The sequence below is a fragment of the Capsicum annuum genome, chromosome 12 (genome assembly GCF_002878395.1).
Source record: "Capsicum annuum cultivar UCD-10X-F1 chromosome 12, UCD10Xv1.1, whole genome shotgun sequence".
NCBI classification, from domain to species: Eukaryota; Viridiplantae; Streptophyta; class Magnoliopsida; order Solanales; family Solanaceae; genus Capsicum; species Capsicum annuum.
In genome coordinates, this window is record NC_061122.1 from 230,851,300 (window position 1) to 230,877,542 (window position 26,243).

General features: G+C 37.0%; 3 protein-coding genes across 6 annotated transcripts; 2 read left to right on the plus strand and 1 right to left on the minus strand.

Annotated features, from left to right (window-relative positions):
* Positions 1 to 1,244: 1,244 nt before the first annotated feature.
* Positions 1,245 to 16,128, minus strand: LOC107850703 (protein GFS12). Of its 4 annotated transcripts, none has more exons than XM_016695413.2 (17): positions 15,990 to 16,128; positions 12,827 to 12,912; positions 10,407 to 10,497; positions 8,341 to 10,251; positions 7,881 to 8,208; positions 7,553 to 7,768; positions 7,351 to 7,423; positions 7,054 to 7,259; positions 6,897 to 6,959; positions 6,043 to 6,251; positions 5,846 to 5,957; positions 4,864 to 5,385; positions 4,234 to 4,538; positions 3,903 to 4,143; positions 3,747 to 3,820; positions 2,908 to 3,043; positions 1,245 to 1,745 (listed from the first exon to the last, which is right to left on the minus strand). In XM_016695413.2, the coding sequence occupies exons 2-17, from the start codon at positions 12,846 to 12,848 to the stop codon at positions 1,596 to 1,598; spliced, it is 4,659 nt and encodes a 1,552-aa protein (XP_016550899.1). In that variant the 5' UTR covers positions 12,849 to 12,912; positions 15,990 to 16,128; the 3' UTR covers positions 1,245 to 1,595. The 4 variants fall into 4 exon arrangements, with proteins under 4 accessions (XP_016550899.1, XP_016550897.1, XP_016550898.1 ...); XM_016695411.2 differs by having other exon boundaries at positions 8,341 to 10,334; positions 15,990 to 16,122; XM_016695412.2 differs by having other exon boundaries at positions 8,341 to 10,438.
* A 93-nt stretch (positions 16,129 to 16,221) lies between these two features.
* LOC107851148 (ubiquitin-40S ribosomal protein S27a) lies at positions 16,222 to 19,716 on the plus strand. Its single transcript, XM_016696074.2, has 2 exons — positions 16,222 to 17,263; positions 19,063 to 19,716. Exon 2 carries the CDS (start codon positions 19,085 to 19,087, stop codon positions 19,553 to 19,555), a length of 471 nt encoding a protein of 156 aa, XP_016551560.1. The 5' UTR covers positions 16,222 to 17,263; positions 19,063 to 19,084; the 3' UTR covers positions 19,556 to 19,716.
* Positions 19,717 to 20,926: 1,210 nt separating this feature from the next.
* Positions 20,927 to 25,055, plus strand: LOC107851826 (inositol transporter 4). Its single transcript, XM_016696923.2, has 5 exons — positions 20,927 to 21,066; positions 22,047 to 22,615; positions 22,764 to 22,871; positions 23,129 to 23,734; positions 24,467 to 25,055. The coding sequence occupies exons 2-5, from the start codon at positions 22,073 to 22,075 to the stop codon at positions 24,941 to 24,943; spliced, it is 1,734 nt and encodes a 577-aa protein (XP_016552409.1). The 5' UTR covers positions 20,927 to 21,066; positions 22,047 to 22,072; the 3' UTR covers positions 24,944 to 25,055.
* Positions 25,056 to 26,243: the final 1,188 nt, after the last annotated feature.

Genomic DNA, 26,243 nt, shown 5'->3' on the forward strand with positions numbered 1-26,243 from the left:
GATTATCGTGGTGGTGTTGGAGCGGCTGATGGCGCGGAGGAGGCGCGCTGGTGCTGCGGTGGAGGCTGGTTGGAGCGGCGTTGGAGTTGCTTTCTTCTCTGGTCGACGGCGACGACGACGTGGAGGGAGGCGGACTGTTTCGCCGGCGACGGAGGCTTTCTCTGGTTTGTTGGGGCGTAGACGTTGGTTTCGAAGGGAGGAAGACGGTGATGATGATGTTATTGCTGCTGTCGTTGGTCGAACGGAGAGGCGGCGCCGCTTCTCCTTTTAGTTTTGGAGAGAGAGAGGGTAGAGAGAGGGCTGATTTTTTGTATATGCCTCCAGCCCTCTGTTTCGTATGTGAGTGTGTGTCCGTGAGTTGTTTTTTTTTTTTTCTATTGTAGTGGTCAGATGTATATAGAATGTGGGGGGTATGGTAGGGTAGTGGTGAGGTGGGGTAGAGTTTGTTAGGATAGGATAGATAGGTGTTGTTTTTTAATTGGAGGGATAAGGATTAGGTGTCTATTTTTGTTTGGGTAGGTTGCTAGTAAGACAAAATTAGTTAGGAGATTGTTATTTTTGTTATTTGTGGAGGGATTATCACACGGGTAAAAGTACGAAATTAGGTGTGTATGTATAATTGGACCTCTCTATTAGAATTAATCAATTCAGATTCATTGTACAATCCCTTGTAAAAATGTTTACCGATCCGTTTCAATCAACACCTTAAAATATAAAATATGTTGTATAATATTAGTGCAAAAGCTTTGAATCTCACGACTTATCATCAGATTACAAGAATCGTTCATATATATAGCCTTTGTGCACCCACTTCTAATGCGCGAGCGAAGAAAGATAACAAATTTCGAACATATGCCTATATATAATATCACATCAATTTCGATTTTAGCTATTCTCCCATTTGCTTGATCCTCACATAGTTGAGTTAAGAGAAGACTGTAGTAATATAGCCACACAAATTTATATATCTTAGTAATGAAAATAAGACTAGAGAGTTTTTGCAATACTAGGATACTGGACTAAGAAAAACATAGCAATGGCAACGTTGGACAAGTACGAATTACTGGTATAGAAAGATATTTGTAACTCTTCGAGCCATTCGAATACCTCCTCAACTAAAAACAAATCATCTCAGACATGTGATGAGAAGGTGTGAGAGGCGGCTGGCTGGCTATAGATAGTTTTAGGCGGGGTAAAGGACACCAACTTTATACACAAGTTTAAGTGTCTACTTGTGCGCCAAGTTAAAAGGACACGTTTATGTATTATGCCAAAAACGTAACACCATAAACAAATATAGGAAAATGAGTTGAATTAAGAATTTCCAACTTGATAACAAATGCAAAATTAAGAAAGTTGGAAAGCAAAGTGCTAACAGAAACAATGTGATATCCATGACAACAATGGACTGTACCTATAACCTATGTTGCTGGGACTCTTCAAAAATGTCAGCGAGTGCTTGTCCGATTCGCCAAAAGTAGTGTATTTTTGGAGAATCCGATACGGGTGCAGCATCAAAAGTGAAGACTCCGCGCAACTTAGCCTCTATAACCAAGAACTCTGCATACTACAAACAGACTTCAGGTAAAACCAATCTAGCAACAGATCTTCAAATGACCGTCTTCTGTTCCAACGACAAAGAGCCTCGAAAAAGGTAAAACATTTATACTTGATAAAACAGATACGTTCTTTGACTCGCGATCACCCATGTAGAGATACTGAGGCGTAACAAATTGCTGTCCATCCTGCCACGTTACGTTAAAGCCAGTAAGTAAGAAGCAAACTATGAGCTGTAAAGAAAGCAGCGATTCAGGCAATGTTTTCCAGAGGCAAGGAACAAACTTAAAGAGGATGAGCCACAACAGAATTCATTAGTTCTACGCCAAATTAGGACCAGTACAATAACTAGTAACTCCTAAGCCACCATATGTTTCGTTTATTATGCACAACTACTATTTTTTTTAGGTAGAAATCCTTCGTAGACTTCTCGTTCAACTCCAGTTGTGCAAAGGTTATAAACTCTACGGAGTCAGTCCTGCTCCTCTACAACAACAACAACAACAACATAGCCAGTGTATGGGTCTGGGGAGGGTAAAGTGTACGCAGTCCATACCACTACCTCCGAAGAAGTAAGGCCCGCTCCTCTACCCTTCCCAATTTAAATAACAAACTTTTTCCGTGGCACGGTCAGAACCCAAACATCATGTGTTGCGTCCTTCCCATTGAACCAAACACCTAGGTGTACCATATTCTGCAGCTAGTATACTCTTCATAATCAATGGCACAAAAATTAGTGATCGGAGAAGGGTAGTCGCTGCTACTTAATGACAATACGCATTTCATATTTACTTTTATACGCTGGAAAACATAAACTTAATAGTAACACTTTAAACTAGCAATCTCTCGTTTTCTTAAGGTCATACTATTAGAGTTTCATTTCCTTCTTTTGGGATAAGCAAGGTATCGTATCTGGACATGTCTACTGGCTACCTCAGGTGCTCATTCTGAATAGAACGACACTCCAATTTCAGGTATCACGACTCTCACCCTATACATTTTTCAATATACTAGATAGAAATGCACTCCTCGAACATACAGGATCCTACAAAAACTAGACGACCTAACCTTTTTAATTATTTCACATACTACTCTATCTTAACAGGATTAATTCGGTGGAGCAATACTTAGTAAGGTGTCTTGACAGTCGGTAATTACGCACCAAATCATATTCTTTAGTGAGTTTCTACAAATGCGCCAACGCATAGGACATAAAAACATCAAATAATATATCTAGCTAGCTTAGATATCTTAAGCTAATATCTTCTGTGCAAGCAAGCAGAATATCCAAAATTCTGTGGAAGGAGAAAGAAGTGTCTAAAAAGTGAAAAGATACAGCGAGGTACATACTTCATCCGGAGAGCTGGCCAATGAAGAAAGCCCAATTTTACTGCGGAAAATTGAAATCACATTTTGTCCCCATATGGAGAAATCAGAAACAGCATCAGTGTGACCTCTGGAAGCCAAAGGTATCGATTTCCAATTTCTGTGATATAAAATAAAATAAATAGAAAAAAATTAAAAATCTCAAACAACAAAAGGCGCAGTAACGGCATTGACTAAACATGATATGAATCTAATAAACTTAAGTATCTGTGGTCTAAGTTTGTTTCTTCATCCTCTCGCGGGTTTCATCTCTAATAGGCAGAAGGAAAGAATCCTTTATAGTGGAGATTCTTAAAATAAATCACTAGATAAAACACACAACAAAATTATCAAGGATCTGCACTTATATACTGAATCTAATAAAAGGCGATTAACTTCTTATCATGCATGGTTGGCTTTGTGAAAGACGGAGAAGAAATACGTTCGGCTATCTCAAACATGAGATTTCTCAATGATAACTTAGACAGAAATATATTGGAATTGAAACATAGACCATATTATCGTATGGCCTGGCCGCTTATGAGTTACTGCTTGATGACTTTAAGCTATGTAGTTTTCGGGAGATGAATTACAGTTCAATAAATTTAGCTATGCAGAAATTTCCACGCTGACTAAACAAACTAAATATATGCTAGATTGCAGTCACAGATAAGATGTAGCGTAATCTAGGCCAGGCGGGGACATTGCTGAGCTTAAGATTAATGTATAACACCAAAGTAACCTTCTCAAGTTAAGATGTAGTGTAATCTAGGCCAGGCGGGGACATTGCTAAGCTTAAGATTAATGTATAACACCAAAGTAACCTTCTCAAGTCCCAAATCCTTAAGGTGCGATCAAGAGAGCTTGAAACCAGCAAATGCTCTTCCGGCGTCGCTATCTGTAGGCAGCAAGCAAACAAGACCACCAAAGTAAGTAAAACCACTTTATTTCCATCTATCGAAAGCAAAATCCAACTCTACCTTTGTGACGAAACCATCATGAGCTTGCCATGAGGAAATAATTTTGCCACTCCTCACATCAAATAACCTGCAATAGCCAGAACTTTGCCCAACAGCAACCCAAGATGGATATTGAGTATTTCCGTATTGCTGTTTAGTAGCAGCACATGAGCATATGGATGAAATTAGAGAAGGAAAATTCGATTCAGTAGCTTCACTCCTCCATAAATGAAGTTTTTGACCTTGTCTGACATCAATGAATCTGGATACCAAAGTAGACGATCAAATAAACCATGTAAGAGAATGTATCTGTATCAATTTAAATACAACACAAACTCAAGAAAGCGCTGACCTGAGAGAGCCATTTCCAGTACCCACAACAATATTGTCCAGATATTCCGAGTAATACATGCTAGTGTACAAATTACCATCGGTGTTCAAGATTCCACCTGATAATGGATTGAAATGTAGCATATTAGCCTGTTCCAAATTCAACTTTGACGCCTTTGGTAAAGAGCTTGTATGATGCCCAGCGCTTGTAGAAAACTCTGCAAACACAGTTATCAGCTTCCCTGTTTGGCCATTCCATACATGTACCGTTCCATCACAGGAAGCCACCCTTCCACTTGATGCCAAAAGAGAAATGTCATTCACAACCTGTAAAGGGAAGACAAACAAATGCAACGAAACTTCAGTGCATAGACTTGTCCCATATATCTCAGCCTGATTATGTGAGATATTAACCAGTGGCTCACTAGTAAACGTTATGACCGTTAGAGAATTTAGCAGGGTGTAGTTTTAAGGTGCAGAACAAACTCATGCTTGGTAAATGTCATGCTCAATTCCTCTCACAAAGAACAACAATAAGACAACAAGTTGTTAGGCACAATATAAAGACGAATGCCTACGACTTGATAGCAAAACAAGACAAGGAATCCGGAAAATAGAATAATGTAACAAACAACGGATAGATTAGACACACCTCCTCATGGCCGTAATAACCAGATACCGAATCAAATCTTGACAACTCCCACTTTTGAACAGTTCCTTTGAATCCTGGAGCAACTCCAGCAGTGAAAAGATTGCATTCATCTTGGCAGACTACTATAGACCTAAGCACTCCTTGATGTGCTCGAACAGAGTGCAGAACTGATGCTTTGATTTTCCATGGAAGTTCATCCTTTGAACCACCAGGACGGCCAATAAAATCAGGGCCACTCCAATTAGCAGCTGGACTGGGGAACCAATACCAGGGATCAATCTTGCTAAAATCTGAACCTCTTGCATTCTTATCAGCAGAATCCTGATGTTGGCTAGACACATTTCTAATTACTGTAGGAGGTTTGGCACCCCTTTTTCCTTGTGATTGAGGCGTTGACCACCCTAACCCATTCAGCAACATCTTATCTGGAGTATGTTCAGATGTTAAGCTCTCACCACGAGTTGGTTTTCTAGCATATAGACTAGATGGACCACTTCGAGAAGATTCCCCTGTGGATTCCCACTGAATCATGACATTTCAGAAATTGACACACAAAGGAAAAGTGTATGCAAGAAAAAAAAGATAATAGCTTTTTTTAATAAAAGTAATATTTTTTGTAATGCAAAACGGCACTCATGGTGCTGAAAAGAAAAATATATAGTTCTACACATGCTATATTTAAAAGTTATTGGTTCTTGCTCAGAATTAAGTCACTTCTGAAGCAGTTTTACCTGACGTAATGGATCCCCTGACAATACTCAATTGATCTAGGAGCTTAAGTTAGTTTCATATTTCTTATTTGTCAAATTCATTGTGTAACAGCAGCATCAGCAGCACCCTGGAATCTATTTTAGTATTTCATCTTGATTTTGATAACCATTTTAGGCAGTTATTACCAAACTTGGCATGTTATTGTGTAGCAAATAGAATTTGGTCCTCTCCAACTTAAAAATCCTATTCCGAGAAGTATTAGGAAACACACCTTCCAGTTATAATGGCGCAGAAGAAATTGCTCTAGTAGCAACCATGTGGCACAACCTTGGCGAAGCTTCTCTATACCAAGTAGAGATGCAAATGATGGATATAAAAGCATCCTGCATAGATTAAACTTCATTCCATGACAAGAAAAACAATAAGCCGAGGGAATCCAATCGAAAGACAAAAACAAAAAAAACCCACACAAGGTCCAAACGGTTTGTAATTTTGTTCTTATCCTCCCCCTTGGCGTTGGGACCTCGAAGGCTTCCTCCCTGGATGCTAGAATAACCTGCTTTCTCCTGGGAGAAAGCAAGCTCATCAAAAAGTTGCTTGAGTTTTGGAAGGACGTGCAACACTGTTAAATCTGATCCAATTTGCTGACAAAGAGCTAGCAGATTTCTTGCAGCACCCTTGCATGCAAAAGAATACCATCATCTACACAGATAACAAGCATAAAACATCAAGGAATAAAGAAAGAGAGTCTAAAAATTTCACTTGAACCTCCAGATATTTTCTAAGAATAGAATAAAACCCTTCATAGTTCTCTATAACCGCAAAACATATAGACTATAAATAAGGGAGCAACTTAGGAAAGATGCTCCCTATATTGCTAATGAAACCCAGAGAGTATCAAACTATCATCTCTCTCAGAAAAATAATACTATAAAGTTCAATACTGATGATTTTTAAAGTAGGAAGCTCGATACAAAATCATGGCCTAAGTACATTAAAAAATCAATTTACAACATCTTCTAGTAGCTTGAACTATACATGGACTGTGTTCAAATATTCAGGGAGATGAGTATCTCTGATGCTAGTAAGAGCACAAATGTTGTACTACCTTGTCCAAAAGTGATGAGCATATGGAAATGTTCTAGCGCTACACATAACCATGCGGAGTGAGTTTTATAATTTGGGACATCAAATCTGGAAAGTATCCTCTATACAAATGATTTCATCAAATGTAGCTCACTAGTTTAAAAAAGTGCAGGTTTGTAGCTGAGCTTCGGAAAGAGCGGAGTCCAAGAAAAAAAATGAGAGAAAAGTGGGAATACCTCGACCACCTGAATTCCTATGTTGGTCTGCATGAGAACTTGAAGATATAAGAATTTGTTATCCTACACAAGCATTTCAACACATTACTAACTGGAGGGAGAGCTGAATATTCTAGTGAAACTGAAATTAATAGAAAGTGAATATCGAATTCCATACTTCAACAAGCTCCTTAACAAGCACCTCCTTGGTCAAGGAGGCAGTGAGACCATCTAAAGTCATTAGAGTGTCAATTAGGGCCAAAGTACTCCAACTCTGTGCAGTTTCATGCTTATTTGCAAATGCATTATCAATGCAAGAAAGAATGACAATTCTTAGTAATGGTAGAATCTGTTTGACTATGAAATCTTCTCCAAAAAGAATACCTGAAAGATAAGAAGCACCTAGTTAGGCTGTGAATTAGAAGCATGATTTGTAAAACAGAACAAAAGTCTGCACTTCTTGATTTATGAATACCAATTCTAACTAAGACATCGATTCCGTCATCACTGAGCCCCTTGCCAAAGCAGTGAAGGAGAGGTAAAATTGTCTGTGAGAAACCAAAATGTCAAGTCATATTACGTGAGAATCACCTTTCAACAAATTCACAAAATGTCTAAGTACTTCCACATATCAAAGAGTAGAGTGGATGGGGAGGGGAACAGCGATTGACTACAACCTGATGAACAGTAATTGGAATACCAAGTTCCTCACTAGAGCCAATCAGCAGGACAGAAGCAGCGGCAGCAGAGTTCTTGCAAGGAGTACCGTGTAAGTTTAATACCACAAATGGGTGTATTGTCTCCACATATGCCTGTTTTCCAATCTTGTCCCATATATCCAGCACAAAGGAGCCTTGGAGAAGAGATACCTTCAAATGTGAAGGACCAATCCCCTGATAGAAAAGAAACATACAGTAGGTTTCAGAAGCAAAGGCAGATGATATACACAGATCAGTTATTTTTTTTGATAACCTAGACAGATCACATATTTAGACAGTGGTTGACCTGAAGAATCTTCTGGATAGCAGGTATGACAAGCATCTTTACAGCTTCCGGATTCAGACACCTCAAAAATTCTGTCAGTACTATGCAACCCCATTCAGCTTCGGAATCTGATAGAGGATTCAAGACTAATTTCAAACAGTTAGGAGCACACATTTCGGCAGCAAATGTTCCCATTGCTTTTAAGGCTCCTTGTCGAGCAAAAGCTGCAGCATAACGAAGTCGTGATTCATCTTTTGCTATAAGCTGAAGGGGGGCAAGAAACAAATAGGATGACTTGATTGTTGCTAGAAAATAAGGAGAGTCCAAAAGACATTTGGCAGTAGGCCTCCTAATTAAAGGAAAAAAGAACAGTTAGTTTTGGATGGTCTCTTCTCTTCTGCAGATATTGCCACTAATAAGGAGTTTAGGAAGTAACATCAAACAAGCTGTTAAAGATGGAAAAGTGAATACAGAACTATACCTCCTCCAGTCCTTTTGGATGCAGGATTCAACAACAACTTGAGTGTCAGGGGGAAGCTCATGTACTAAAGCAGGTAAGACACCGCTCTCTAAGTACACAGCCAAAGAGGCTGGATCAAAAAGTGGTCTTCTCAAGTGGAGTTCTGCTAAGATGCAGCCTACTGCAAAGATATCATTAGCAACATCTTCAGAATAAATGTGTGAACGGTAAAATTTCGGCTTCCAGAGCAATAGTGCTTGATATCCCGCAGATACAGCATCACCCACTTCAATATTCTTGAGAAGGTAATTCACATCAATAATAGATGGCATGACAGTATTGGTGCTAGAGCCAGTTTTTCTGGACGTAATATTCTCTAATGTCTTAGTTGATCGACCTTTCCCAGGTGAGTCAAGCTCTTTGTGAACATCTGGATGCAAGTTGTAGATAGGATTCAAATGAGGTGCATGCTCAGAAAACACAGCTGCTTCTTCCAATTCATGCAAGAATGAAGTTTCAAAAGCCAGAGCTAGCTCAGTCACATCAGTTGTTGGAAACATTTCTGCTTCACTAATCTTGTCACAAACTCCCAAGGTGGCAAGCTGACGACGAGGATGTGGTTTAGTAAAAAGTTGACGGCGTCCCACTGACTTCGGTATTGTAGGTGCGGATGAGGGCAACATAACATTTTTTGCAGCAACAGCAGCGTCTCCACATAATTTGTAGCCAAAAGTGATATCAATCCAGTGATGTAGTTGGTGTGAAACCCTATCGCTTTCAAAAGCATCTCTATGCAACTTGACAAACTCCTCAGGGGTGCCAGCCCATGAAGGCACAGCCAAATCAGACATCCCAGAATGTACAGAATAAAATATCCGGGGATCACAATAAAATTCAGGAATGCACTCATCTGGTGTCCATTGATATAGTCTTTGCATAGTAGAAGGATATTCATTTGGTTCATAAACTGAACGAACGGCCATCTTCAGAACAGTCAAAGGCAACCTCCTTGCCTTATAACTGCAGACAGCCAGCTCAGACAGGCACTCATCTGATATATGATGAGGAATTTCAGATGTTGAATATGTGAAGTCCAATTGCTCATCACCCTTTGCCAACCGCCATTTGCTCTTAGTTAAATCTCTCCATCCAGTGTCATTATTCTCATCAGGTTTCACACTAAAATCTATCACCCATGGCATTACAATATAAAAGGTATTATCACCCCACCTTCTCCCTGCTAATTGGTTTAAGATTAATAGATATTCAAAGTTACTTATTTCACCCCTCCACCAACGTTTAAAGATAGAATACCAATCTGTAGACTGGTAGAGCTTTAGATCTGCATAAAGGCCTTGTAAAGGGCACCCATCAAAACAGCAACTAACTTCCGAATCAGGACTATCCTCTATTTTGGAAATTGAAACAGAACTCTGGAGGAACTTACTACAAATGGGTAGCCAACACCATAAGGAATCAACCAATGATATACTAGACGGATGGACATTACCATGAGAAACACCTAAACCATGCATGTACGCCAACCCTGATAGTATCTGGAAGAGTAAATATCGCATATGCCAGTCGGACTTTAAGGCATCAGGGCTAAAGTGAAGAATGTTTTCCAACGTATGTGGCATTTTTGGAAGCAACAAATTAAGTTGACTGGAATTTTTTAGCATTCCCAAAGTTGGAGAAATGTTTGGATGCCTTATGCAGCCAGGAAGTTGTTCTTCACCAAATGAAGGAATCCCCACTAAACTAAGAAAGTTCACACTCTCTCGACCTGATCTTTTACCTTCTATCATGAGAGTTAGAGAATTTAAAATATGATCTTCAAGGGATCCAGCCAAGAACTCTGAAACAATACCTTCAACTAATGAAGATGAAGAAATCCCAATCCGAGCAACTGGAGCCAGGGCAGGCAGTGTCCTAAAGCAAGAAAATGTACCAGAAAAGTTACAGGTCACATTTTGACACCCTAATCCATATAGGGACTTATGTCTGCCACCGTTCTGCAAATCTTCACATTCAGATAATCTAGTTTCTAATGAAGAAGTTTTATCACTGGAAAGTCCAACACTGACCTCAGCTTTAACCTGATCAGTTGCCACCGGAACTGCACACCCACTGCCACTATTAGTTCTAGCTTCAAGATCTTCCAAATAATGCTGATCACTACACCGAAGGGCAGCAAGTTGTATAAGATCATACAGGGACCAACTATTCACTAATATATAGAAGGGAAAAGGCTCAAATATGCCATCGAACTTTGAGAAAAGGCTCATTTATGCCATCCGTTTAAAGTTTGGCTCATTCATGCCATTGCCGTTACAAAAAAGGCTCATTCATGCCATTTTCCGTAACAGTCTGGTTTGGTGGTTTTTTACAAAACCATTTTGTACACGTGGCCAACAATAATTCGTCCACATCATCAATTAAATCAACACTAGAAAAAATCTTAAAAAGTGAACTTTCTTCTAAAAGGTGAAATTGAAATTTTGTTTTCTACACTCAAAAATCTTTGATATATTTGATTCTTCAAGTCATTAAAATCTTCAAGTTCTGATTTTAATTTGATTTTGGTGAAATATTCTTCGTTTCTTCTCTTTAATTTCATCGATTATAGAATTCTCCTGAGTATTAAATCAAAGTTTGGGTAAGCTTCAAACTCCTTTATAGACACTGTGAAGAGTTCATCCATTTTTGATTTCTTCAGAATCGCCGAACATAATTCTGCAGATATCAAGACCAATTCAAACTAACAGACATCAACTATTTCAAACAATGAATCAATTAGTTTCCGAAACATAATTTTTCATAACGTGTACTTGAAGCAATTTCAATTGGTACTTAAAGCAAAAATTAGAAGAATTCTATAATCGGTGAAATTAAAGAGAACAAATGAAGAATATTTCAGCAAAATCAAATTAAAATCAGAACTTGAAGATTCTTATGACTTGAAGAATCAAATATATGAAAAATTTGTGAGTGTAGAAAACAAAATTTCAATTTCATCTTTTAGAAGAAAGTTCAATTTTTATGATTTTTTCTTTGGCTGATATAATTTATGCGTGGACGAATCATTGTTAGCCTCGTGTACAAAATGGTTTTGCAAAAAACCAGCAAACCAGACTGTTACGAAAAATGGCATGAATGAGCCTTTTTTGTAACGGCAATGGCATGAATGAGCCAAACTTTAAACGGATAGCATAAATGAGCCTTTTCTCAAAGTTCGATGGCATATTTGAGCCTTTTCCCTATATAGAATGCACAGTAATATCTTAAACTTTGTGCCTAGTGAAAAAAATGTCATATAAAAAGAAATGGAGGGGGTATATCGATACAATGTCTTTGATGTACATAAAACACCATGACAAGAAAAAGATAGAAATACAACAGAGATAAAAGTAACAATAGTCATGGTAAAGCACTGAAACTACAACCCCCTTTCCCCCCACGTCAATCAATCAACATCATATTCATTAGGCAGATGAACTAAAGGAATGACACCCCCATAGAAGTTAGCAAACTAATAATAGCTACAAGAAAAAACAGATTCTCGTATAACATGCTACTGGGATCCCAGGAATTCATGAGTTTTCCAAATAATTGATAAAACAATTTGCCAATTGAGATCAAATTCCCACTCATTCCTAGAAACATCCTATGAAAAGATCTAACCGGCCTCTTCAAATGATCAATAATCGTCACTGTCATTTTTCACCCACAAAAAATGCAGACATTATCAATCAACTATGGCTGAGGTCAATGATATTAATCTATAGTTCAATTATATATTCTCCATCACAATCAGATTACTTTTATATAAGCTACTAACATACTGCAACTGTCCTCATGTATCCGTGCTTGAAATTGGCTATGCTTTCACATAGACAATAAGTTACTCTAACGGGGAATGGTATGGGACGACGTTTCAATCCTAAACTAGTTTGGCTCAGTCACATGAATCCTATATCCACTAAGAATCCACTATTAGTGTAGTTTTAGTTGGTGGTCAACCAACCATAACCTTATCTAACTTGCTACTCAATTAGGCTTTCACATACAACAATAAGTTCTTTTGTTTGTTTCTCAAGAAGAAAAAAAGGGGAAGCTCGGTAGCGAAGCCAGGATTTTCACAAACATGAAGAAGTAAATACACAAAGAAGTCGAAGGGATTCTACATCTGCCATATATGCATATTGGTTCTGATGAGTCCCTTTGTAACCCCTAGCTCCGCTCATGGGGAAGGGTGTGGGAAATGTAAGAACAACGCATAGACAATAAGCTTCTTTTCTTTCACATAGACAACATCCAGTGTAGTTCCACAAACTGAGGTCTGGGGAAGGTAGAGTATACACAGACCTTACCCCTACGTCAAAGGTAGAGAAGCTGCTTCCAAATGACCCTCGGCTCAAGAAAAGTTAAAAACATCACGTAGACAATAACTTCCCTTTTTTCAAAAGGAGATAGGAAATGCAAAGGAAAAAACACAAGATCTTACATGTAATTGGCCAAGCAACCATCTTTATGAAGAGTCATATACGTCAGCATAAACTGTGGCGACCCTTCTCCATTTGAACTTGAAGGCTGCAAAAATTAACAGCTCACATGATCAGTAAACACGCAAAGAGCTCTTCTTGCTACACAAATTACAAAAGTTGTTGGTTTTTTCTCCTCATACTATCAGTGAACACCCAAAGAACTCTTCTTGCTACACATATTACAAAAGGGGTTGCCCTTTTTCCCATCAGACTACCAGTAAACACCCAAAGAACTATTCAGAAACTACAAAAGGGATTATTTTTGTTACCTGATATGATCAGTAAACACCCAAAAGAACTCGTCTTGTTACACAAATTACAAAAGGGGTTCTTTTTTTTTTTCAAAGAACTCTTCTGTTACACATATTACAAAAGGGGCTTTTTCCCCACCAGACTACCAGTAAACACCCAAAGACCTATTCTTGGTGCAGAAACTACCAAAGGGATTGTTGCTTTTACCTTATATGATCAGTAAACACCCAAAAGAACTCATCTTGCTACACAAATTACAAAAGGCATTGTTTCTTTTTTTTTTTCACCTTTTAGTTAGGCAAAAGTTCGCGTAACCAACCATTTGAACAACTAAAATTCCCCGTGTAACTATTCTTGCTACACAAATTTCAAAAGGAGTTGTCTTTTTTTTCTAAAGAACTCTTCTTGCTACACAAATTACAAAAGGGGTTGTTTTGTTTTCCCCAAAGAACTTTTCTTGCTACTCAAATCACAAAAGGGGTTCTTTTTTCTCCCTCATACTAACAGTAAACACCCAATGGACCCTTCTTTCTACACAAATTACAAAAGGTGTTGTTTTTTCCTCCTCATACTATCATCAGTGAACACCCAAAGAAACCTTCTTGCTACACATATTACAAAGGGGTTGCCCTTTTCCCCCTCACACTATCAGTAAACACCCAAAGAACTATTCTTGCTATAGAAACTACAAAAGGGATTGTTGTTTTTACCTTATATGATAAGTAAACACCCAAAAAAACTCATCTTGCTACACAAATTACAAAAATGATTGTTTCTTCTTTTTTTTTTTTTCCACCTTTTAGTTAAGCAAAAGTTCGCGTAACCAACCACTTGAGCTACTAAAATTCACCGTGTAACTAATCTTGCTACACAAATTACAAAAGGGGTTGGGTTTTATTTTCCAAAGAATACTTCTTGCTACACAAACTACAAAAGGGATTGTTTCTTTTTTTTTTCCACCTTTTAGTTAGGCAAAAGTTTGCGTAACCAACCAATTGAGCTACTAAAATTCACCGTGTAACTAATCTTGCTACACAAACTAAAAACCAACTGAGCTACCAAAATTCACTGTGTAACTAATCTTGCTACACAAATTACAAAAGGGGTTGTTTCTTTTTTTTTTTTTGGTCCACCTTTTAGTTAGGCAACAGTTCGCGTAAACAACCAAGCTACTAAAATTCACCATGTAACTAATCTTGCTATACAAACTACAAACTAACTGAGCTGCTAAAATTCACCGTGTAACTAATCTTGCTACACAAACTACAAACCAACTGAGCTACCAAAATTCACTGTGTATCTAATCTTGCTACACAAATTACAAAAGGGGTTGTTTCTTTTTGGTCCACCTTTTAGCTAGGCAACAGTTCGCGTACACAACCGACCTACTAAAATTCACCATGTAACTAATCTTGCTACACAAACTACAAACCAACTGAGCTGCTAAAATTCACCGTGTTACTAATCTTGCTACACAAACTACAAACCAACTGAGCTACTAAAATTCACTGTGTAACTAATCTTGCTACACAAATTACAAAAGGGATTGTTTCTTTTTTTTTTTTTTTGGTCCACCTTTTAGTTAGGCAACAATTCGCGTAACCAACCGAGCTACTAAAATTCAACATGTAACTAATCTTGCTACACAAACTACAAACCAACTGAGCTGTTAAAATTCACCGTGTCACTAATCTTGCTACAAAGGGGATTGTTTCTTTCTATTTTTCCCACCTTCTAGTTAGGCAAAAGTTTTGCCTAACCAACCAACTGAGCTACTAAAATTCCCTGTGTAACTAATATTCCTAAACAAATTACAAAAGTGATAGTTTCTTTTTTTTGTCCACCTTTTAGTTAGGCAAAAGATCGCATAGCCAACCAACTGAGCTACTAAAATTCCCAATGTAACTAATCTTTCCACACAAATTACAAATTACAAAAGGGATTGTTTCTTTTTTATTTTTCCCACCTTTTAGTTAGACAAAAATTTGTGTAACCAACCAACTGAGCTACTAAAATTCACCGTGTAACTAATCTTGCTACACAAATTACAAAAGTGATGGTTTCTTTTTTTTCATCCACTTTTTAGTTAGTCAAAAGTTAACGTGACCAACCAATTGAGCTACTAAAATTCACCGTGTCACTAATCTTGCTACACAAGAGATTGTTTCTTTTTTCTTTTCCACCTTACAGTTGAGCAAAAGTTCGCGTAACCAACCAACTGAGCTACTAAAATTCCCTGTGTAACTAATCTTGCTACACAAATTACAAAAGGGATTGTTTCTCTTCTTTTTCCACCTTTTAGTTAGGGAAAAGCTCATGTAACCAACCAACTGAGCTACTAAAATTCCCGTGTAACTAATATTTCCAAACAAATTACAAATTACATAAGTGATAGTTTCTTCTTTTTTTTTCCACCTTTTAGTTAGACAAAAGTTCGCGTAACCAACCAACTGAGCTACTAAAATTCCCGTTGTAACTAATCTTGCTACACAAATTACAAAAGGGGTTCTTTTTTTCAAGAACTCTTCATGCTACACAAATTACAAAAGGGGTTCTTTATTTTCAAGAACTATTCTTGCTACACAGATTACAAAAGGGATAGTTTCTTTTCTTTTTTTTTCTTTTCTTTTCTTTTCTTTTTCCACCTTTCAGTTTCGCGTAACCAACCAATTGAGCTACTAAAATTCCCCATATAACTAATCTTGCTACACAAATTACAAAGGGGATTGTTTCTTTTCTTTATTCCACCTTTCAGTTAGGCAAAAGTTTGCGTAACCAACCAACTGAGCTACTAAAACTCCCCGTATAACTAATCTAGCTACACAAATTACAAAAGGGGTTGTTTATTTTCCATTTTTAAGTAAAGTATACCTGAACAACAGCAGTAGAACCAAATGGAAAAGGAGAATCCGAAAGACCATAACTGAATATGAGCTGATCACACAAATCTGATTCAATTCTGCGTTGTAAGCACTCAAAGCACATTTCTCTTCCCATTTTTATCAATTTTTCCAGTGCAAATTTCGAAGCTTTTTCATCAAATCAGAAGCTTTTCTGTACCACTGAAGAAGAAAGAAAAATAGTACAAAAATTTTTAACGAATTTTCCAGCAGTTTAGCATGTTATTTGTTTTTATGGGATCAAATTGTAATTTGTGAAATTGTTAGTACTCATAATATTAAAATATTTTTTTAATTATTACTCCATCCATCCGTTCCAAAATAATCAAATTATTGAAATATAAACATAAATTAGTTATATTTTTTCGTTTTTATCCTTTTCAAACTGTATAATATTAATAATGATCATTAGAATCCAATCTTGAAAATTTAATTAATGAAGGGCAAAATTAAAAAAAAAAAATATCTTTCCTGAATAATAAACAATTCAATTATTTTGGATACTAAAAAATACTCCAACAAAATCAAATACTTTTGTAATGATGTCATTTGTCAAAAAAAAAAAAAATGATGTTGCTTCTATTGAGATACACCTAATGAAAATACATTTTTTCCTTTGTAAAGATATATAATTAGTTTTTGATATATTTTTTTAAAAAATGGGGTCTGTCGAGATACATAATTAGCATCGATACATCCAACGATGTTACATTTTTCTTTATAAAGATACATAATTAGCTCTCGATACATTTTTCTGATGTTGCTTATATCGAGATACATAATACATCCAACGAGGATATATTTTTTCCTTTATAAAGATACATAATTAACTCTTGATATTTTTTTTATTTCAAATTTGTCGAGATACATAATACATCCAACAAATATACATTTTTTTCCTTTATAAAGATACATAATTAGCTTTCGTTACATTGGTTTTCAATTCTGGATCTATCGAGATATATAATTAGCTTTCGATACATTCAAAGAAGATATATAATTAGTTGAATTTTTTGTAATTACTTTAAAAAGTTGAAAATTTGTGTAAATATGGTTAGTTAAGGTGTGCGTTTATGTTATTTAAAGTTTTTTATTTTCGGTTCGATATAACCCATTGAAACGGACGGGTCATGGGTCCAAGCCCAAATTAGAACCCAATAAATTCTCCATAAACCCTAAGCTCAACCAGTATCTTCTTCTTCCTGAAACTCTTTGTGCGGCGGCGGCGCTCTTCACCTTCAATTCGTAAGTTCCTATTTCTCTCTATTCAATAATTTACTTATGTAGTAAAATGCACAATTTTTTTCTTCTTAGTAAATTTGATTATTTATGCTGTGTTTGCTCATATTTTTTTAATTATTCATTTTTCTTTGTGATTTAGTTTCAATTATATTACACAAAAAAATTTGTTACTTGGAATTGTTGATGTTGTGGCATATACGTGCAGAAATGCCGGGTAAGTCTGTGTATAATAGACCTTTGTGGTTCGGCCTTATGTGGGCCCCATACATTGCAGTAGCTTAGTGTACCGAGCTCCATTTTTATACGAGTTTTCCTTGTAGTATGTGTTGTTTGTTTGATTTGGTTTCACGTGAAACACAAAAAAAAATTGTTATATGGAATTGTTAATGTTGTGGCATTTACGTGCAGAAATGCAGGGTAAATCTGTGTATAATAGAGACCTTTGTGGTCCCGCCCTTATGTGGACCCCACACACAGCAGTAGCTTAGTGTACCGAGCTGTCATTTTTATACAAGTGTTCCTTGTACTATGTGTTGTTTTATTTGATTTGGTTTCAAGTGAAACACAAAAAAAAATTTTACTTGGAATTGTTAATGTTGTGGAGGTTACAGGTTTGAGCTGCAAGAAGCAGACTCTTACAGAAATGCAGGGTAAGTCTGCATATAATAGATCTTTGTGGTACGGTTCTTTTGTGGACCCCGCGCATAGCAGGTGCTTAGTGAACCGAGTTATCCTTTTTATACGAGTGTTCCTTTTATCACGTGTTGGATGGTTGATTTGGTTTCAAGTGAAATATTAAAAAATTGTTAATGTCATAGAGGTTATGGGTTCAAGCTGTGGAAATAGTTTCCTTTAGAAATGTAATGCAAGTTTGTGTACAATGGACCTTTGTGGGTTGGCCCTTTTGTGGACCCCGTGCGCATAGCAGGAGTTTAGTGTACCGAGCTGTCCGTTTTAAACAGAGCGTTCTTGTGTTATGTGTAGTTTGTTTGATTTGGTTTCAAGTGAAACGCAAAATTGTTAATGTTGTAGAGGTTACGGGTTTGAGTTGTGGAAACAGTTTCTTGTAGAAATGTAGTGTGAGGTTGTGTACAATGGACCTTTGTGACCGGGGCCTTTACTGGCCCCGTACATAGCGGGAGCTAAGTGCACCGAGCTGCAATAAGCTGGGTTTTTGAATAGATTTTACTATTAATAGTTACAGAGATTTCTTTACATAGATGAAAGCTGACCTCATTTTTCAGATTTTGGTGTTTCCTGTGATTTGTATATGTTACTATGTGTATTTTCATTTGATCTTAGCTAGAATAGACTGAAGTAGTTATAGAGGAACTCGATTTTTCTCAATGGAATTGGGACTAGATGCTTTACTCAATTTTTAGCATAAGTTGCTTCCATGACCGTGTGGAAACAGCCTCTTCTATGGTTACATTGAAACTGCAATTTTTTTTTGGAATAGAAGCCTAGGCAACAATTGATGAAATATTTTTTCTTCTATTTATTTGGCATGAATAGACCAAAATGGGAACATAAGGTTTGTATAGTCGACTTCATTTCTGTTTGTAGTTGAGGCGTAGCCATTAATTTGGCTCAAATAAATTTAGTTGCAGCGAATTGATACAGCTGCTCCAATCTTTTGCATGTCATTGTTTCTTCTGATTTTTACAAGTTATATCTGTTCTTCCTATCTGGTCCTGAATAGACAATGTTGACAGAAAAACTCTAAATTTTTTTTTTTTTGTGGGTGAATAGAGGCTTTTTGTTGATTAATAAAATATTTGTTCTTTGTTTGAGTTGTGCAGTGGGTGCACCAAGTGGTGAAAAATGCAGATCTTTGTGAAGACCCTGACGGGCAAGACTATTACCTTAGAGGTAGAGTCATCGGACACCATCGACAATGTTAAGACCAAGATTCAGGACAAGGAAGGCATTCCACCAGACCAGCAGAGGTTGATTTTCGCAGGTAAGCAGCTCGAGGATGGTCGAACACTAGCTGACTACAACATCCAGAAGGAGTCCACTCTCCATCTTGTCCTTCGTCTCCGTGGTGGTGCTAAGAAGCGTAAGAAGAAGACTTACACTAAGCCAAAGAAGATCAAGCACAAGAAGAAGAAGGTCAAGCTCGCTGTCCTCCAGTTTTACAAGGTTGATGATTCCGGCAAGGTCCAGAGGCTCCGTAAGGAGTGCCCAAATGCTGAGTGTGGTGCCGGGACCTTCATGGCTAACCATTTCGATAGGCACTATTGTGGTAAATGTGGTCTTACCTATGTTTACCAGAAGGCTGGTGGTGATTAGATGAGTGTTAGTTAACTCTTTCGCTTGCAGTAGAACTAGTTTTCTCCATATCTGTGTCCCTATACTCTCCTAATGTCTTGTATGCGACAAGATGTAATGAATTTGAATTATGGGATTATTTTTGCAGCTTTATAAGAAGCCAAGGATTTTGTCAGCTAAAATATTTTTGCCCCTTTTGTTTTTGTCAATTGATTTTGTGCTTGTGTGATGATTTGCTTGGGTAGCTAACCATGCTGTTTCTATTGTTTGAGCTGTTTTGGGCTTAATGGTTCTTTTTTTTTTTTTTGGTTTTTCATCCGGTGTCCGGTACCCACATTGGAGCCCGGCTAATTTGGATTCGCGTCGGGTAGGTCCCATTTGGGGTAGCTCTTCCTACCAAGGATTTCTTCATACTCAGAGCTAGAACCTGAGGTCTCTGGTTAAGGGAAGAGTAGACCCATCCACTACACCACATCCTTGGTGTTTGTTTGGGCTTAATGTTTATGGAACTTAACTTACCGAACTGGCTTAGTAAAGTATAGTAATCATTAGCGGCCAACTCTTCATAGTCAGTAGCGCGGAAGAGGGCGTAGCTTTGATTGCTCAAATTTCATGGTTGAAGGTGAAAAAGAATCTCTTATGTTTAGCAACAGTCTTATAAGAAGAATGTGATTCCATCAAATTGCTGGTTACATAAAGGAAGAATGTGATTCCATCAAATTGCTGGTTACATAAAGTATATGGTATAATAAACTTTAAGTAACAACAAAACAACCATATACTTGTTCAGTTTGAAAATTCAATGATAATTTAGCCATTTATGTCCATTTTATCATTGATATTAAATAATATTCATTATCTCAAAGCATTAAATTAAATTTATTATATTATATAATAAAAATGTCCATGTTATTTACTATTTCTTAATATGTATTAAGTCAGTAGTGAACAAGTGTTGTTGGTCGGACGAAGCATAATCTATCCAAATGTTATATTTATTAAAACAATATAATAAGGGTCGGACGAAGCATAATCTATCCAAATGTTATATTTATTAAAACAATATAATAAGATTTACAGTACAGAGCATAATCTATCCAACTATTATATTTACTAAAACAATACAACACAATAAACGATATATCCACAATACTGTATATTATGAAACAATACGTAACAATTGTCCAATACATTAGGCAACATAAAAGTTGATTAGATATACATTACATGCCAATAATGTAACGGAAAATAAATTAGGATATTTATTATTATTCCTTATAAATCTCTTGCATTATAATCTTTATAATATATCTTATCATCGAAAATTAAGGTAGACCTTGACTTTCCCAATATATTTGTGAGTAAAACGAGGAAACAATTAGTTATGTTTGTTAAAGAAAGATTAATTATTAATTAATTAAAATTAATTAATAGCAATAATCTACATATGGATAATATAAATAACCAAACTTAAAAGCTTCATATTTCTCCTTCTACCTTCATTTTCTGGATTTCTTCATGCAAAACATAAGGTAATATTTATCTTTATGAAATTAAATTACTAATTATTAGCAAAAAAAAAAAAATTAGTTATGATTTTCATGATATTTTCTTGGTAATTATGTTTATTTTATGAAGATTTTTAAATATTTGCATGTTCATATTGTATGAAGATTTCATTTATTAGGGTTTATATATTGTTTCGATTTTGCATGTATTATTGTAATGTATATGGTTTTTAAATATTTGCATATTCATATTGTGTGAATATCTCATCTATTAGGTTAATTTTTCTATTCAAAAGTGATTTTCCTAATGGTTATATATTGTTTCAATTTTTCATGTATTGTAATGTATATTGTTTATATAATAGTGGACTCAGAGAGGCAGATCGAGGATTTAAATTTGATGAGTTCAACTTTACGTTCTCATTGGATATTAATATTTGTTGAAAATTGACTTTTTTAGATATACACATATATATGATTTGTGTAAAAATTGTTGGGTTTAATTGAACCCGTTAATTATGTGTTGTGTCTAATTGGAACGATTCATATAGTCAACATCAACTTGCGTGATGGAATCGAGGCATTGTTATTGTTAATAGCATGCAATGTAATGTTGTCCCGGTGATGAAATCAAGGATTTCGTTAAGTTATCTAGGAAATAACAAATATGTATAAATGAGTAATTTTCGACTTATATAATTAGATGGGGTAAGGTTTGCGTACACACTATCCTTCCTAAACCCCAGACCCTACTATGTGGGAATACACTGGGTTTTTTGTTGTTGTTGTACTATGTTATGAACCTATAGTTTTATGTTGCTTGAACTCTTCAAAAACGTTGACGGATGTGTGTTGGATTCTCCCAAAAAAAGTAGTGCATTTTTGGACGATCATTATTGGAGAGTCTGAGCAACATAGTCTGAACTCGTCAAATTTAAATTCTGAATCCGCCGCTTGTTGTTGTTGTTGTAGTAGTAGTAATTCTGTTCACTTTCATTTTGCAGTTGAAGCAACCTAGAATTTATACAAAATGGTAGAGGGAGCAATAAGCAAAGCAGATAAAACAGAATTTACAGAATGTTGGAATGCAGTATGGAGAACTCCTTATATTATGAAGTTGGCTTTATCAGCTGGTATTGGGGGATTTCTTTTCGGTTATGATACCGGTGTTATATCTGGCGCGCTTCTTTACATAAGGGAAGATTTTAAAGAAGTCGATAAGAAGACGTGGCTGCAAGAAACTATTGTTAGTATGGCTGTTGCTGGTGCAATCTTTGGTGCTGCTACTGGTGGTTGGCTTAATGATACGTTTGGAAGGAAATTTTCGATTCTCATAGCTGATGTTCTCTTCTTTGCTGGTGCACTCGTTATGGCTATTGCACCGGTTCCTTGGGTGATTATCATTGGAAGGATATTCGTCGGTTTGGGAGTTGGGATGGCCTCAATGACAGCTCCGCTTTATATATCTGAAGCCTCGCCTCATAAGATCAGAGGCGCCCTTGTTAGCATGAACGGTTTCCTCATTACTGGAGGCCAATTCCTTTCGTATCTAATCAATCTTGCCTTCACTGATGTAAATATTACGAGTTTTATTTGACTGTCTTTTTTCCTTTCGTATGAGATTAGACGTGCTGTATCTGTTGGATGCGCCTTATGCATGTTTTCTTGGTCTAGTTAGTCTATCTAAGAACCGTAGTAAATCATGTCCGGCTTGTCTTCAGGTGAAAGGAACGTGGCGTTGGATGCTTGGCATTGCTGGACTTCCAGCAGTTATTCAGTTTGGACTCATGCTTATCCTCCCCGAGTCACCGAGATGGCTTTACAGAAAGGTACTTGATCGATGACCAATTATAGTAATAACTGTGCTTGATTGACATTAACATACCGTTTATCAATGTAGTTTAACCCGCGATAATGCTTATCGTAGAGATTTATCTGTATTTACCTTATGAATGACCTGATTGTGTACTTATACAGTAAGCGCGTAGAGCTTAAACTTTTTATAAACATTAGCGAAAAGTGGATGAGGCCAAGGGAATCTTGGCGGAAATTTATGTAATAATGATGTTTGATTCGTATATATTAGGGGAAAGTGGATGAATCGAGGGATATCTTGGCGAAAATTTATCCAGCAGAGGAAGTAGAGAACGAGATGTTGGCTATGAAGAAGTCGGTGGAAGAAGAAAAGGAAATTGAAGGTAGCATCGGGAGCAGCACATTCACTCAAATCAAGAAAGCATTTGGGGACGCAGCATGTAGAAGAGCACTATATGCCGGTATTGGTGTTCAAGTGGCTCAACAATTCGTCGGTATCAACACTGTCATGTACTACAGTCCAACTATCATGCAATTTGCTGGATTTGCATCTAATAGGACTGCTGTAGCACTATCGCTTATCACCTCTGGTCTCAACGCGGTTGGATCCATAGTCAGTATGGCATTTGTCGATAAATATGGTAGGAGGAGACTCATGATCGTCTCCATGGTGGGTATCATTTCTTGCCTCATTGTCTTGTCTGTCGTCTTCTTCCAAGCATCGGTTCATGCACCAAAAATCAGTAGCGTTGAATCTGCTCATTTTGGCAACAATACTTGTAAAGCCTACGCCAATGCCCCGAATCCATCCTCTTGGAATTGCATGAAGTGCTTGGCTAAACAAGCCGATTGTGGATTTTGTTCAAGTACCAATCTGGTAAGTCAGTTACAAACTCTATCGTCGAATCTTTAACTCATTTCAAATACTTTCTCCTCGTCCCAATTTATGTGATGGTGTTTGACGTGGACATGGAGTTCCCTATGTTGCTCAGACTCTTCCAAAAATACCCTCAGGTGTGTGTCCGATCCTCCAAAATCTATGAAATTTGGAGGATCTGAATCATCTGACAGACGTTCAACATCATTTTTAGAGAGTCCGAGCAGCAAAGACATCATCTGTACATACATGAAAAATGCCTTCTGGCATGAGGACTCGCATGAGGAGGTGTCGGTATAGATACAACACACCTATGTGTCGAGATAAGCTAGATATCTATCATGTGATGGTGTTTGACGTGGACATGTAGTTCCCATATGTTGCTCAGACTCTTCAAAAAGTACCATTATGTGTGTCCGATCCTCCAAAAGCTATGAACTTTTGGAGGATCCGAGTCATCTGACAGAAGTTCAACATCATTTTTAGAGAGTCCGAGCAACAAAGACATGATCTGTACATACATGAACAATGCCTTCTGGCATGAGCACTCGCATAAGGAGGTGTCGATATAGATATAGCACACCTATGTGGCAAGATAACTAGATATCTATCAAAAAAAGTTCCGTTCTACTTTATTATAGCAGTTTTAGATGTGTCAGTCGCTTCTTACAAGTGCTCGTGTAACTCCCACTCTAATATATCTCTTCTACTAACATCTGTTATAATGTGCAGTATGCGCCCGGAGCATGTATAGCAAAAACGGATGCACTACAAGGAGCATGCAAAGCAGAGAAGCGTGTCTGGTACACGAAAGGTTGTCCTAGCAAGTTTGGCTTCTTAGCAGTCGTTTTCCTCGGCTTATACATCATAGTATACTCCCCGGGTATGGGAACAGTACCCTGGATCGTCAACTCTGAGATTTACCCTTTACGATTCAGAGGAGTTGGCGGAGGCATTGCAGCAGTTTCGAACTGGACTTCAAATCTGATTGTTAGTCTAACATTCCTGACATTAACCGAACATCTTGGCTCCTCTGGCACGTTCCTTCTATTCGCGGGGTTCTCATTTCTTGGACTCATCGCGATCTTCTTCCTCGTTCCTGAAACCAAAGGATTGCAATTCGAGGAAGTCGAAAAGATGTTGCAGAAAACATACTCTCCATTTAGAAAGAACAAAGCTACTAAAGAGATCTCTGAGCACACAAAGTGATGTTACAGATCAAGAGAGGACTTGGATGTTTTTTTTGTTTTAGTATTGCTCATTTATATGTGTCATTGTGTACATATATTAATTGGAAGCCAACTGAAAAAAGTTTGAAAGAGGTTGTTTGCCTATTGTGTTCAGGGTGTGCATAGGTCGGTTCAGTTCGGTTGGGTTTTATATATTATCGGTTCGATTTATCGCTTTTCGGTTTTTTAAATATGCTAAATCAATAACCAAACGAATAACAATGTGTTATTCCGATCCTTTTTGCTAAGTTGCTTGGACTCTTCAAAAATGTTGTCGCATCCATGTCGGATCCTTCGAAAATATATTATTTTGGAGGGTCCAACATGTACCTGTAAACATTTTCGAAGAGTTCGAGCAACTTAATTAGCTTTTTTGCACTTGTAGAAGTGAAGGGGTGCTTTGGAGTAAGTAAAGTTGCTGCCGTGTGACGTGGACGCCGCGAGTTCAAGTCTTGAAAATAGCCTCTTGTAGAAATGCTAGTAAGACCAAGTCCGATAATTCCTTGTGGTTCGGACCCACCGGACCGGATCTGCCAAGATATATTGGTTGTTATCTGGGTGTTTCAACAGCGAAAAGAATGATCGATTCGTTAGGATACTTCATTTTTTAAAACGAAAGGATATCTCAATCCCAAACAAGTAGGAATCGGTTATATGAATCCGCATCGAACATCGTACCATATGTATTATCATAATTTAACTAGTTTAGTGCTACTTGCCAGACTACCGTAACCCTTCTCTGTCTTGACTTGAAACCGACAATATGAACCAGCTCGCAATTGCGTGGGTGGAGTTATGTTAGAAAACCCAAATAATTAAAGAGAAATATTTTTAAAGTCTACTAGTTTGGTATTTTTGAGAAATGGTATTTTTCATTAACAAGAAAAACAGAAAAAAATGAAAGAAATACAGTATTTTTCAGAGTTTAACCGCATAATCATTATTTTATTTATTCATTTATTCAAATTAGTATTTTGAATTATTTCCATAATAGGAAGCTTCAGTAATTAATTTTGTGGTCTCTATATTATTCATATTAAACTAGAACTCGGAATATCATTTTCTATGAGAAAAGGAGAAGTCACCGCCTATTTCTCCTTGCGTTGGGAGAGTATTTCTATAAATAAGAATCTCCCTAGTCAAGTTTAGTATTCTATTCACCACCCAAGTATTGAGAAAGTTCGACTGTGAATTTAGAACCACCGTAGAAGACCAGACATCTGCTCACGCTTCAAGAGGTACTCATGATTAATTTTAAGCATTCGTTGTGTGAATTATGT

Coding starts and splice junctions, on each gene's coding strand:
- LOC107850703 (XM_016695410.2), bottom strand. CDS start 16,115: ATGGGAAGAGAAATGTGCTTTGAGTGCTTACAACGCAGAATTGAATCA. Junction 12,913..15,989: donor GTTCTACTGCTGTTGTTCAG/GTATACTTTACT, acceptor TAATTTTTGCAG/CCTTCAAGTTCAAATGGAGA. Junction 4,539..4,863: donor GTTATTACGGCCATGAGGAG/GTGTGTCTAATC, acceptor TTCCCTTTACAG/GTTGTGAATGACATTTCTCT.
- LOC107851148 (XM_016696074.2), top strand. CDS start 19,085: ATGCAGATCTTTGTGAAGACCCTGACGGGCAAGACTATTACCTTAGAG.
- LOC107851826 (XM_016696923.2), top strand. CDS start 22,073: ATGGTAGAGGGAGCAATAAGCAAAGCAGATAAAACAGAATTTACAGAA. Junction 22,616..22,763: donor TCAATCTTGCCTTCACTGAT/GTAAATATTACG, acceptor GCTTGTCTTCAG/GTGAAAGGAACGTGGCGTTG. Junction 23,735..24,466: donor TTTGTTCAAGTACCAATCTG/GTAAGTCAGTTA, acceptor TATAATGTGCAG/TATGCGCCCGGAGCATGTAT.